General features: G+C 45.7%; 1 protein-coding gene across 4 annotated transcripts in view; it reads left to right on the top strand.

Moving 5' to 3' along the window:
* Nucleotides 1-10,398: 10,398 nt before the first annotated feature.
* LOC148641909 (uncharacterized) overlaps nucleotides 10,399-12,981 on the top strand; it is a 62,836-nt gene continuing 60,253 nt past the window's right edge. For 3 of the 4 annotated variants that reach the window (XM_088616753.1, XM_088616752.1, XM_088616751.1), the window contains exon 1: nucleotides 10,401-11,860. In XM_088616753.1, the coding sequence (XP_088472879.1) occupies nucleotides 11,846-11,860 (15 nt within the window). In that variant the 5' untranslated portion in view covers nucleotides 10,401-11,845. Of the gene's footprint in view, nucleotides 11,861-12,981 lie in introns of all 4 variants that reach the window. The other variant, XM_088616754.1, reaches the window with a different exon arrangement.

The raw sequence follows: 12,981 nt of genomic DNA, 5'->3' as shown, positions 1-12,981 counted from the left end.
AGAAAAGGGAGGAGAAAACTGAGGAGTGTTTTTGAGAAGGAAGTTTTCAACGCCCATTTCCTTTCTCCAGAAGCCCTCTCTGCCTCCCCCCCACCAACACACACACACACTCTCTGAGTTCCTCAGCCAGGTCCAAATGTAAAACTGCAGCATGACTCAACTAGACCCGCCCAAGGTCTGCCACCACATGAAAAGGTCACATAAACATTCGCAGCAGCCCAGCTCGCTCAGCTTCCAGCCAGCAGAGGAGAAACATCTGCTGGGCAACTGCGTTCCTGAAGAGCAGGCTGTGTGGAGACGCGGCCCAGGCCTCTGGAAAAGAAGGGAGAGCAGAAAAGGAGACAAGAGAAAGTCTAGTTTTTCTCTCTTCCTGCACAATTGCTGGGCTCCCTGGTTTTGTTGTGCATTATTTCTGTTAGGTTTCTACATTTTCTCTTGCTTTTTATGCCCCACCCACACCCTCCTCCTCCTCCATCATTTTTTTTTATGTTCCTAAATTATACTCTCCCCATCTGGAGTTACCAAAATGACATTTCCGCCAACGCCCCTGTGCCACGTGGGGGAGAGCCCTACTGACAAACCCTCTCGTCAGGCTGTGCCTTCATGGAGAGGCCTGTCTGACGGTCTACAGTGTCTTATAGGACAGTTATTGTTGCTAGGAGGGCCGGTGTGTCTTTCACACATCGCAGAAAAAAAATAAAATAATTGTTTACACTTACGTAGCGCTTTTCTGGACACTGCACTCAAAGCGCTTTACAGATAATGAGGACTCCCCTCAACCACCACCAGTGTGCAGCCCCACCTGGATGATGCGACAGCAGCCATAGTGTCCCAGAATGCTCCCCACACACCAGCTCTCAGTGGGGAGGAGAACAGAGTGATGGAGCCAGTTCAGAGATGGAGATTATTAGGAGGCCATGATTGGTAAAGGCCAATGGGAAATTTGGCCAGGATGCTGGGGTTACACCCCTACTCTTTTCAAGAAATGCCCTGGGATTCTTAATGACCACAGAGAGTTAGGACCTCGGTTTTACGTCTCATCCGAAGGACGGCGCCTGTTTACAGTATAGTGTCCCTGTCACTATACTGGGGCATTAGGACCCACATGGACCTCAAGGTCCTCACTAACCTCTTTCCAGCAGCAAAATTTCTAAATGAATACAATTTTGGTGATGAAAAACAAAAGCTTTTCAGAATATTCTTGAGCACACAGTACCAGCAAACAACCTGTGGCATTAAAGGCAAGATATCACCAATAACACTGAAAACTCAACAGTACCCGACCAGTTAGCAGTGCAAATCTGAGGACACCCTGGCCAGCTCCTGCAGAATCTGACTACTTGAGTACTGTTTGAGAGTCAAGGTCACAGAGTGATGGCCTATAATAAGCACAGGTAGGAACTGGTGATATCTGGTCTGTTAGGCCCAGCTTTTGCATCAGGAGCCTTTGCTTTACAAGGTATTCTTTTTTAAATTTTGTTAACCTTGATTTCCATTCATCCTGTCTGTTTTCATTATACTTTTAATGTTGAGCACATCACCCACAGTGCAGCAGAAATCGTAAGGAAAGCAATTGGAACACTTTAAAGAAATAATTTTTCAATTTTTTGTCTGTCTTTGTCTTTGGAAAACTGTAAAAATGAAATGTATAAAAATATATATAATATAAAATGCAGTTGTACGAATATGAATTGCCAGGCAATTTAGGATGTACAAAAATAATAACTTTAATAGGAAAAGGATTTAGAGAATGAAAAACTGACTCACCCTCTGAAAAAACTGACTCTGTCTTTCTGTAAACTTGGCAGTTTTAAGATTTCTCGTGGTGCCAGTCTCTTCCCCTGCTTTAATGAGAACCTGAAAACAGCCCATGTTTTCTCAAAAAGATGAAAAGTTGAAAATCGATTATAGCCAAAAGTATCAAACATAGTACGACAGAGCATTAAAAAACTAGTGCCTATTGCTGCCTTAATAGCTAAGAAAAGAAAGGTTTGATAATCCTAAATTAAACTTAAAACACTTTCAAAACAGAAACAACTTATGAGAATAAAGATTTCCATCTGATGACTGTTGTGACAGAAGGGACACCTATAGCATCACATAGTGGTAACAAAGTTGTCATTTTGGTGCATGCGTGGCCAGTAGCTCTGGCCAGTTCCACCTCAGTCGCTGTTTTATGCTCAGTCAGTCTTCAGTTATCACAAGGAGAAAGAAAGATCAGCAGCAAATAAAAAATAATTCAGTCCTACTGAGCAAAATCTTACGTGTGGTGGATGTTTCCAACAGCGAGTGAATTTCAGAAAGAAGTGGATGACCTCAGTGGGGCTAGGTGTTTTTTAAAAAGAATATAGAAAAAATATTGTACCTTCAAGGTAGGGAGAGAAGAAATATTAGACAAGCCTTCACTAGAGACTGTAAGGACCAAGTACAGATTAATTTCACCCTGCAATGTACTGTAGAAGGCCGACTCCAGGTGTAAGATAAGATCACTTTATTGGCCATTTATAATTTCTTGCATTAGGAATTTGTCTTTTCGCATACCCCAGCTTGCTCTCTATGAGACACACAGACAGGGAGAGAGAAGCTTGGGGTCAGAGCGCAGGGTCAGCCATTTATACAGCGCCCCTGGAGCAGCTGGGGTTAAGGGCCTTGCTCAGGGGCCCAACAAAGGAGGATTCCTCTGCCAGCCACAGGATACAAACCGGCAACCTTCCAGCCACAGGTGCAGATCCTTAGCCACAGAGCCACCGCACCACCCGAAGGTGGGAGACTTCTTGGGGTGCAAATGTCACCTAGCTCCCTTCATGAACCAAAGCTTTTCGTCGGCTGACTAGATGGATTACAGTAAAGAGATGGTCCACTATTGTAAAGAACAATGCTTCATTCATTATCATAAAGCTAGTTATTCTTGTTCATGGTCACTGTTGCGGTCCTCAGTTGGAGAGTTTTTTTCCCCCTTATTGTTTTCTCCTTTTTCTCCAGGCGCTGCCAATTACTATATTAAGCAAACGAGGCAGAAACATTTCAAAGGGGAAAATGAGGCTGCAAAAGGGAAGACCCATCTGGGATGGTGAATGAGGTTAGTTGAGTGGAGTGTTTTAGGGATGGGGGAAAGACATGTTGTGTGCTTTTCTGTTTTTGCTTTTGGTTTGGGTAGGTTATTAGTGTAGATATGGGTAGGACGCGGAAGATTTTTTTTTTGGTACGACCGCATTGTTAAGCACAACCACCTTTTTTTCCAGTTCTAGCTTATCTAGTTGTTGTTTTTTTAGTCAGTTAGTTTGTTGGGGGTTTGTTTTCCTTTTGGTCTTTCCCCTCCCAGTTGGAATACAGATGTCCACCTCTGCCTCCCTAGGTTTTTTTTTGGAATCATAAAGTTGATTTGTTTTCTCGGGGAAGTCCGATCTCTCAGGCATTCTTTTGTGTTGCGACTTTTGGTGGGACCCTAGACGTATTTTTTAAGGTCATAACAGTCACAATAACACAGAGGCACTGAGTACAAGGTGGGATCGCACTCTGGACAGACTGCAGGCAAAGACAGAGGGACGATTCAGGGGCAGTGACTAACTTATCCAGGGCGTCTTTGGAAACCAAAGCAGCTGTCGAAATTCCACAGGACTGTGGGGAGAACTCCGCACAGAAGGCTCCCCAGTCCAGAATCATCCCCGGACAAACTGTAGGGCAGCCGCACTAATCATCACAGCACTGCGATTATTCAACCATTAACACAGAATTCTTGCCTTTAGGTTCTCAGTGAAAAGCTTTGTTTTTGCAGACATGTCTTACCATAATCTGTGTGGAGTTTGTTCGCTCACCCTGTGTTTGTGTGGGTTTTCTCCCACAGTCCAAAGACATACTGGAAAGTTAATAGATTTATAGGAAAATCGGGCCTGGTGTGAGAGTGTGTGTGCCCTGTGATATACAGTACTGGTGATATACTGGTGTCCCATCCAGGGTGTAGCCTGCTTTGCCCCCTTTGCTTACTGGGAAAGGCACCAGTTCCCCCATGACCCTGTATTCAACAAAGCTGTTATAAAATGGATGAAAGGATGACATCACCTTAGGAAAGTGGTGTGAACTCTCCTAGCCAGGCAAAAACAGTGTGTAAAATGAAAATGAGTTTTCCCTATGTTCTGTATTCTATACAAGCCATTCGGATAAATCCTGCTCTGTAGATCTGTGCTTATTACTGCAATTCCACACAGTTCCTGACAGCACCTTTGTTTTAAAAATTTTGTTTTTCAAATCAAACTATGCTATAATGAGTGATTTATGTCAACAGGGAAAATCAAGGAGTGCCAGTTGAAATCACAGGATTGTCTTAGTGTCTTAGTGTGCTCTGATGTCTTATGTCTGACCTTTGCCTACTAGGAATTGTTTAAAACATTTTACTTTAAATTCTAATATCAAGGGAACGATTAGACCTACTACAACTATCTCCCACATCACTCTCCTGTTGTGCACAGATCCGTGAACTGCCCAGGAAGCCTTCTGTTATGTTATACAATAGGATGAGTAATTTATACTTTCTCAGACATAGCACACACGACTTTGCTCATTAATTTACATTCTGTTTTACTACAGAAATGTGAGGTATTTTGACAACTATGTCACCCTGCCCCCAGTTGATTACAGCTATCGCACTCAAAGCCATCAGTGCCATGAGATGCTTCATAGATGCAGACGTTTATTTTCTTTGTCTCCTGTGGGGGCTGCTGTGAAGGCCTGTAGCAGTGATTACAGAATCACACAATCCTAAAGGTGGAGGGCGCTTAAGAAATGCAAAGAAATGAGTTTTGGATGTTGTTTGGTGTGCAAATGAACACAGAAGAAGAAAAGGCAACCAGCAATAGCAACGTATAATTACACCAATTGCTTTATCGTGGATTTGCGGAGGCTGCTGTTTGCTCAGACCTCCAGATGTCAATCTTGCAGTCAATGCACAAGTACATTTGAAGAGCACCGATCTCATTTTTCAAAGTAGGTGGTATCAGTAGCAGAGGAAGCAAAGAGCTCATTTTCCACAAAATGAATACCTCACTTCTGTGATGGACTAGCGTCCTACCCAGGGTTTGTCCTGCCTTGAGCCCGCTGCTAGCCAGGATAGGCTCAGCTTCCCCGTCACCCTGCATGTGATAAAGTGGTGAGGAAATGGATGGATACCTCACATGTAAGCTAACAGAGAACACAGATGAATTGATATAGAGCACAGCGTGTGTGCTGGTGGAAACTCTGGACCAAGTACATGTTCCTTCCAGAGCTTTTTTTAATCTCATCCCTGGTGACAGACGAGACCGTTGACTCCAGCCCACAATGTCCTGAAAGGGAAACTTATGCCTCGATCCTAAACACTAAAGACGTTTTGCAGGAGGTCAGACAAAGCACCAGGGCCTGATGAGGTCTCCTCCGGTATAATGGAGAAGAGATTCTTCCAAACACTCACAAATGTGTGCTCTGGATTTGGAATGAAACTCAAAAATTAAGATCATATTTGAAAAAGGTGATGGAGTATGCAGTGTGCTGAAGGTATGCAGTGCATTGCACTACATTTGAGTATTGATAAAACACTTCTCAATATTCTTCTAACCAGCTCATGGATCGTTAGAGAGACTCTCACTTGGGATTCAGAACATCCTGTAATACAAAGCACGTGTTCTCTGTACCAAACCATCTCACCAACATCATCAGGAACTGCTCCGCATCTTGCCAGCAGCCATATCACCCTTCAACTCACAACTGGCAACCCACTGGAGCTCAGCAGGTGTGAGCCTGGTCAGTAGCTGGATGGGAGACCTCCTGAGAAAAACTAAGGTTGCTGCTGGAAGAGGTGTTAGTGGGGCCAGCAGGGGGCGCTCACCCTAATGTCTGTATTGGTCCTAATGCCCCAGTATAGTGACGGGGGCACTACACTGTAAAAAGGTGCCGTCCTTCGGATGAGATATAAAACCGAGGTCCTGGCTCTCTCTGGTCATTAGAAATCCCAGGGGGTTTCCAGTGCTGGATTTCCCCATTAGGCACTGTAGGCACAATGCCTAGGGCCTATGAAGGAGGGAAACACTAGTGACTAATGAAAAACGAGCTGATCAACTCTTGGTGCTCCAAATCAATAATCATACGCTACCTAGCAGCTGTTCTAGAAACTAGAAGGATCGAAGTGATGGTCGCTCAACTCGCTCCATCAATCACATGGTTCAGCATTAGAATAATGGGGCACCTCCCCTTAGCTCTGTGCCCACAAGGCAGGCTGGGGGTAGTGGCTGAGGGGCTGGACTTGAGGGCAGTGTGTCGACCGGAGATTGACCTGGCAGTGTAAATACGAGGAGCCATTGTAAATAGGTGTCAGTGTTTGCTGCTTTGTCCTTGTAACCCCCCCTCCGTAAACTGAAGTCCCCCTCCTTAATCCTTACCCTGTGTGTGTGTGACCCCTTCGAGGAGTTTCAACCTCTGTCTGTCAAAGTCCGAGGGGTGAAGGTTAATAAACGTGTTGTTGCTGGCACATCAGAGGTGTGCGAGCTTCATTCTGTGTTAATCCCCAAGTCATTACAATAGTTTAAAGTGCATTATGTAAATCGGCATAATTCAATTGGCATTTACCCATCTTTTGGCACATTTCAGAGTGAAAGTGCCTAGGGCCTACGAACACCTGGGCGTTTCTCGAACAGAGTAGGGGTGTTACACCAGCATCCCGGCCCAAATTTCCCATTGGCCTTTACCAGTCATGGTCTCCTAATAATCCCCATCTATGAACTGGCTTCTTCACTCTGCTCTCCTCCCCACTGAGAGCTGATGTGTGGGGAGCGTTCTGGCGCACTATGGCTGCCGTCGCATCATCCAGGTGGGGCTGCACACTGGTGGTGGTGGAGGGGATCCCCATTACCTGTAAAGAACTTCGAGTGGATGGTCCAGAAAAGCGCTATATAAGTATAAATAATAATCATTTTTAGTATTATCATTTAGTTATCTAATGAAGGCCCTTGGGTGTCCAACAAAATTAATCACCCTCAAGTTATTCCATGATGAAATTAACTACCACTGTTTATTGCAGTGGATCTGATACTGAACCATTTATTAGCAGCACAAGTACAGCAGCAATGTAAGGCTGTGGTTAAGCTTTTGGACTTGTACCTGGAAGGCTGCGCATGCACATCTGTGTGTGAATCTGTGGCATAACTGTTGTGCCCTGTACTGCACGTACTGTACATCACACAGGCTGCTTCACTAAAACACCCAGCTGTGTAAGTGGAGAATCCATATTTGGAATAAAGCACCTAGCAAATCAATCAATGATAACAAATAAAATCCGATAACAAATAATAAAGTCCTCCACGAGCATAGGGGTCAACATGAACAAAAACAGAATTAAACAGGAATGCGGTATTGCGCCAGTGCTCTTGTCTGTTTGCCTGACAGCTGTCAAAGACACCAAAGTCGCCTTTGGAATTAAAACTGAGTACTGAGGAGATATATGCAGTTTTTTTCAACATCTATTCCGAAACCAGAGTCTTCAGTCCACCCATAGCTGTGCTGTCCTGGAGCACAACGTGAAGGAACTTCAAAATCTCAATCGCCCTGACGAAACATCTCCCCACTCCCACTGGGGCCTCAGCACACAGGAAGTCACCATCGATGTTAATGTCACAGAATGAATAACCAGGTGTAGAACAGCAGGCATCAGGAACCACACTGATCTTGAATTGGCATTAAACAAACAGTCTCCTTAAGGTGGTGCATGTGTCTTCCCTTGCTCTTAAACTTCCCATTGATCATAGGTCCTCCTTGCGGGAATACTCATTAATTACTCATTAATTACCACACAGTGCAGAGGGGACATGTGGGATTGCGAGAACAAGGTGTGAAGACACAGTGCACCTCTATGCCTTCTGCTTACAGCCACTTGGTCAACGAGCTCCCAGTGGTTAGCTCTGCCCGCACCCTGGACATCAAAGGGACACTCCCACTCCGTCAAGAAGAGCTAAAAAAACAGCAGTGGACAGGACACAGGGGAGAGATTGCAGCGGTTGGACCCAGGGGAGCACTCGGACACCAGGGACTCTACAGAGAGCAGAGGATTCGGAGACTAGCAGGGTAGAGGGGGGAGCATGAGGAACCACACTGCGCAGGACAGCTGGCAGGGAGGAGGATGCGGAAAACGGCACAGAGTGTCTTCACTGTGGCAGAGCGAGGCACATCAGGCGACCGACCGGAGCTGGATTCGGAAAAGAATGCTGCCGGACATTTCCTCTGGGATGTTGGCACTTGGTCACTGGGGCCCCTTGTCACGAACTGTGATCCTGTGTGCACCTCTCGGCGTCAACACCTGCGCCCTGGTTACGCTATCAGCTCTGCTTATACCCTCTCACTCCTCTCAGTCCTCGCTCACTGTTGAGATCGACTTAGCCTTTCTCTTGTGCGTGTACCTTTCTGACCTGACTTCTGGATTCTGACCCTGTGTTGTCTTCGGCTTCGTCTTTGTTTCTGCCTAGCGCCTATTGGATTTGGATACCCTTCTGACCTGACTTCTGGATACACGACCCAAAATCGAAGTATTTGTCCTCCTGGAGCTCAACCATGGAGGAAGAAATTCTGCGCAGAATCCGTTGCCTCACTTCCTCCGGCTCCACAGACAGAGCTCTGGAAAGAGAAGCAGACAGCCTGGTGTACAGTGCTGTCACCTCCCAGGCTCCCCTCTGCTAGCAAGCACAGGTGTTATCTCTCACCAGCACGTCCTGGAAAAATGCCATCGGAATTACTCCAGGAAGATTCCACACAACCAGCAACAATGTCACAGAAACAGTAGCATGAATAATAATAGAATAATAATAATTGCTTTCAGTTATATAGGGCTTTTCTGAACACTCCATTCAAAGTGCTTTACAGGTAATGGGGATCCCCTCCACCACCACCAGTGTGCAGCCCCACCTGGATGATGCGAGGGCAGCCATAGTGCGCCAGAGCGCTCACCACACACCAGCTCTCAGTGGGGAGCACTGAGAAAACAATCATCGGCTCATCTGGCTGGATGCTCCCTGTGGAGACTCGACAACCAGCTCAACCACGACCCTTGAGGTGGAGAGAGGAAGAATTTCTAACTCCCTCTTCGTGGGGACAATTAGGAGGCTAACCAGGCCATCCAGCTGTTTTGGGTGTTAGCAGATGATTGATCCAAGGATATCATCTTTAAGGTATCGGACCAACAAAAATGCTGTGTACGTTGTTGTACACTCCTGCCCCTCTTTGCGTAAAGAAATGACCCCTGCTCTTAGTTTCCAGTGCACTTCCATGTGAGTTTCGTGTTTGTCCTGGTGTAATATGTGAGGACTTACAAGAGAAGAGACATTTCTCTATTTTAACCATTTTCTCTAGTCTAAACTAGAGCCTAGTTTCTCAGTTTATCCCACAAATACACAATCTCTTGTGCACAAAAGTGCCGGTTGTTCCAGCCCAGCAAAGAGTCGTTGAACACGTTCTGGGCTATTTTAAAGAGTGCGCTCCATATCAAAGTAAACACAGTGAGAGACGCGCTTGGGGAAAAAAAAGGGATCTTGTTTTTGGATTGTCTATTTTTGTTCCAAACACTAGATGGCACCAGACAGTTTTGCATCCTACAGGTAGATTTATCAGTTTCGAATTTCCCGAAGCATGTAGAAAGCATTGCCAATCGCAAGGGTGCGCGTTTCAGTGGGTTTACATGAGAGTATATCCGCAGTAAGCTCAATTGCGATCTTTGCGGACTTTTCTAAAACCGGAGATCTGCAATAACATTTACATATTTCATCCAACCCCAAAGGCATTAACGGACACGACAGATTTTATCCGACTTTAACTCTTCGCGGAACTCTCCATTTTGGCAATCAAACTTCTTAATTAGATACACAAAAATATGATGTGCCCACCTTCACGCGATTATACGGTAAACCAGATAGCCATATCAAAACCATTCCTCACAGAAACAGCCCTTAACTTCAAACACCCAAACAACGCGGTTTTATTAATGAATTATTGATTCACAGTAGCATATTTTAAGTACAGACGCATACTCTCTGACTTCGTTGATTTCTTGATTTCAAGAACTTCATTTAATGTTTGATTGAACGAGAGGTTTCTCATTCGAGAGGTTTAGGAGTTATTTCTAGTTTAAATGACTTCATGTTCATGGGATTTAAATGGTGATCTTTTAAAAAAAATTAAAACTATACTTCAACGTTTAAAAAGTCCGAATTTAAAATTACTGGTAAAACAAGGGGTGTGCAAATGCTTTTGTTTATATTCACTTATTTCACTCAGGTAATGGCAGTAATTGCTTTTCCCCAAATGCTACAAGTCTCTTTCTCAAATGCTAGGTCTCCCCCCCCCCCGCCATGGTCATGGTTCGGTCCGTTGCCAAGGTTACCCTCGGCCTCCGCCGACACAGTGCTGAGTGAGCGCCCGTCGGCTGCTGCTCATCTGCGGGGTAACAGTCTGGGCGGCCGGCCGGACTTCTTCCCGGGCGCCTCTCCAGCACTGGGTCTTGTGATGCTGTGGGCCGGGACAGGACATATCGGCCGGTTTCCGATTCCAGAGTATCCGAAAAATGCCCCCGCCAGCTTTAAATCTGCCTGTGCACAAGAGAGACAACAGCAGACACAGCTAAGTCTCTTCCCTTAATCCCCGACAGTCACATGGAGTAAGCGACTGTAAGTTTTCTCTGGCGTTTTAATTCGTTAGAAACAAATGCTGACACTTTTTTAACGCCTCGAAGTGGGTGCCGAGGCGAGGTTCAGATCGTGTCCCTTGTATGCACCGCGAAGTTTCTGTGCTCTCCCTTAGCTGGAGTTGCAGTATTGTTGCCTATCCGACCAGCTGGATCCTGGTCGGGGAATCTGCCCGACCCGGGGGCGGAGAACCGGCGGATCTGAGGAGCGAGTGGATCGGTACCGCTGGGCTGGCCCCTACTGCAACACAATCATGCAAAAAAAAAAAATGAAGGGTTCCCTCTTTAAACAGTCGAAGTGTGTATGTGTGTGAGAGGGGGTACCGTAAAGTGCCGAAAAATGAGACACGCAAAAAACCTGCTGAAGAGACAGCGGCACTCCTCCCAGCCAAAGGAAGGCTGCTAAAATCTGGGATCCGAGCATTTGTCGCCGGACTCGAAAGTGGATTCGGTGTCGGACATTTTGAAGGAAGCAAAACATCTCTGAAGACCCTCAGCCGCCGCCAAACTTGAACGAAGTTGGTTGTGTGGCCGTGACTGGCGGTCCTCCTTGTAGCGAGCGGTGTGTCCAGCAGAGAGAGACAGAGAGGGGGCAAAAGTTTTGCCTTTTTTGGACAAGAGCTCCGGAGAGACGCGGTCCCTGGCAGCTGCGTTGTCAAAACACCGGAGGGCCGATTGTTTTGCACGCCTCGGTCCTCTCCCGGCTCCCGGCTCGCCCGGTCGTGCACGACTCCTCACAATTTTACACGCGTTTCGGAGACGCACCAGCCCCGCTTCCAGACGGCTTTCATGCTCGCCAGCGAGTCCGCTCTCGTGTGGAAGGGGAACCGACACAAGGCAACTGCGAAACATTTTTTAATATCTCGCTACTGTTTTTTTTTAATTGGTTATAATGAAACATTGTGACCCAAACGCCGCCTGTACGAACTCCGTGAAAATCAATATGATGAGCGGTTTGAATAATTGATGTCGCCCGGTGCCAGTCATTACAGCGTAACTGTATTTTCGCCTTTTATTATTGGTTTAATCTTCGCGAAGCGCTGGAGGGTATTTGTATTGCTGGGCATCGATGGGGGTACCCCTCGCCATGGACTGGCCGTAGAAAAGCACACCTCTCTGGAAGGTTTTCTCTAACTCTCCCCAGCCCAGGATATCATGGAGCAACCGGAGGTAAATATGCAAATATTATGTTTCCAGTTCATACAGCAGCAGCCCTCAGTGTTAAAGTGCTGCCTTTTAAACTGGTTTACTGCAGCATCCGATCGGCCACTTGTTAAGTCGACATTTACAAGTCGCTGCAAAGTGACAAATTTGATTTAACAGTAAATTGGTGAATAAACCTTTGTTACAGCTACGAGCTACCAGTGCCCAGGGCTGGATCTTTAAGAGTAATGTAATTAGCTCTAAAATCACTTTTTAGTAGTTGTCTGCCGCATTAACCCAGTGAGCACTCGCACCTAATATTTTGAAACTGGCCATTTTTCCACATCAGTGATGCGATGCGCATAGCCGAATTGCCTATACGAATGTTTCTGCCTGCTCCGTTTTGTGCCTGGTTTTATTACAGCTGTCTTATCCTAGGCAGAATTGAACCTTTCAACTTGGTTTTGGTTTAAACAAACCATATAAATTGATTTTGCAGTACACGCCAGAAAAACAAAATACACGTCCCATGCTTAAGGCTTGCTCTTTGATGTGCGTTACTGGTGCGGCGATCGATTGTCATGTTAACTCGCTTTTCATGCTGAAAAACTGCTTCTGATTGCGCCTCGGAGCTGAAACCTCGATTAGGCTTCCCGGCGTGTTGGAATACTGGAGGCGGAGTATCTAGAGGATTTTCTTCAGAGCTGCCGTCATGCTGTTTCACAGTGGGAAAAATCATGAGTCTCTACTCGTGTTTGATGGACAGGACCCGCTCCTGGTTCAGTGTGAAAATCCGTCCGCCACTTTAACTAATCCCTGAGTAAGTTTGTGGCCCAGTTGTCTGAGATATTGCAGAAGACGAGCAAGCGAGCTCAAGGGATGTACAGTAAGTCTCAAGCTGAACAGCTTTGTGAAGACGCTGCTACACTCCACGTTAGGATGTAGTGACTTCTGCGAGGTACTAAATATTGTGAGCTGTATAAACAATTTGTAATCGGCTTTAGTATTGTTAATCTTAAAATTAAGGTGGACCAGCTAATGGTAAACTCCCAGTTCCTTTTAGAAACAATAGTTTCACTAATAGGAGCTATCTGATATACTAAATAGCAAATATAAGGGTTATTGCCAAAAGTTGCTTGATAACTTAA

The sequence above is a fragment of the Lepisosteus platostomus genome, chromosome 23, assembly GCF_059453375.1.
Source record: "Lepisosteus platostomus isolate fLepPlt1 chromosome 23, fLepPlt1.hap1, whole genome shotgun sequence".
NCBI lineage: Eukaryota > Metazoa > Chordata > Actinopteri > Semionotiformes > Lepisosteidae > Lepisosteus > Lepisosteus platostomus.
Note: the sequence above shows the minus strand (reverse complement) of the source record. Positions and strands in the feature narration are given on the sequence as shown.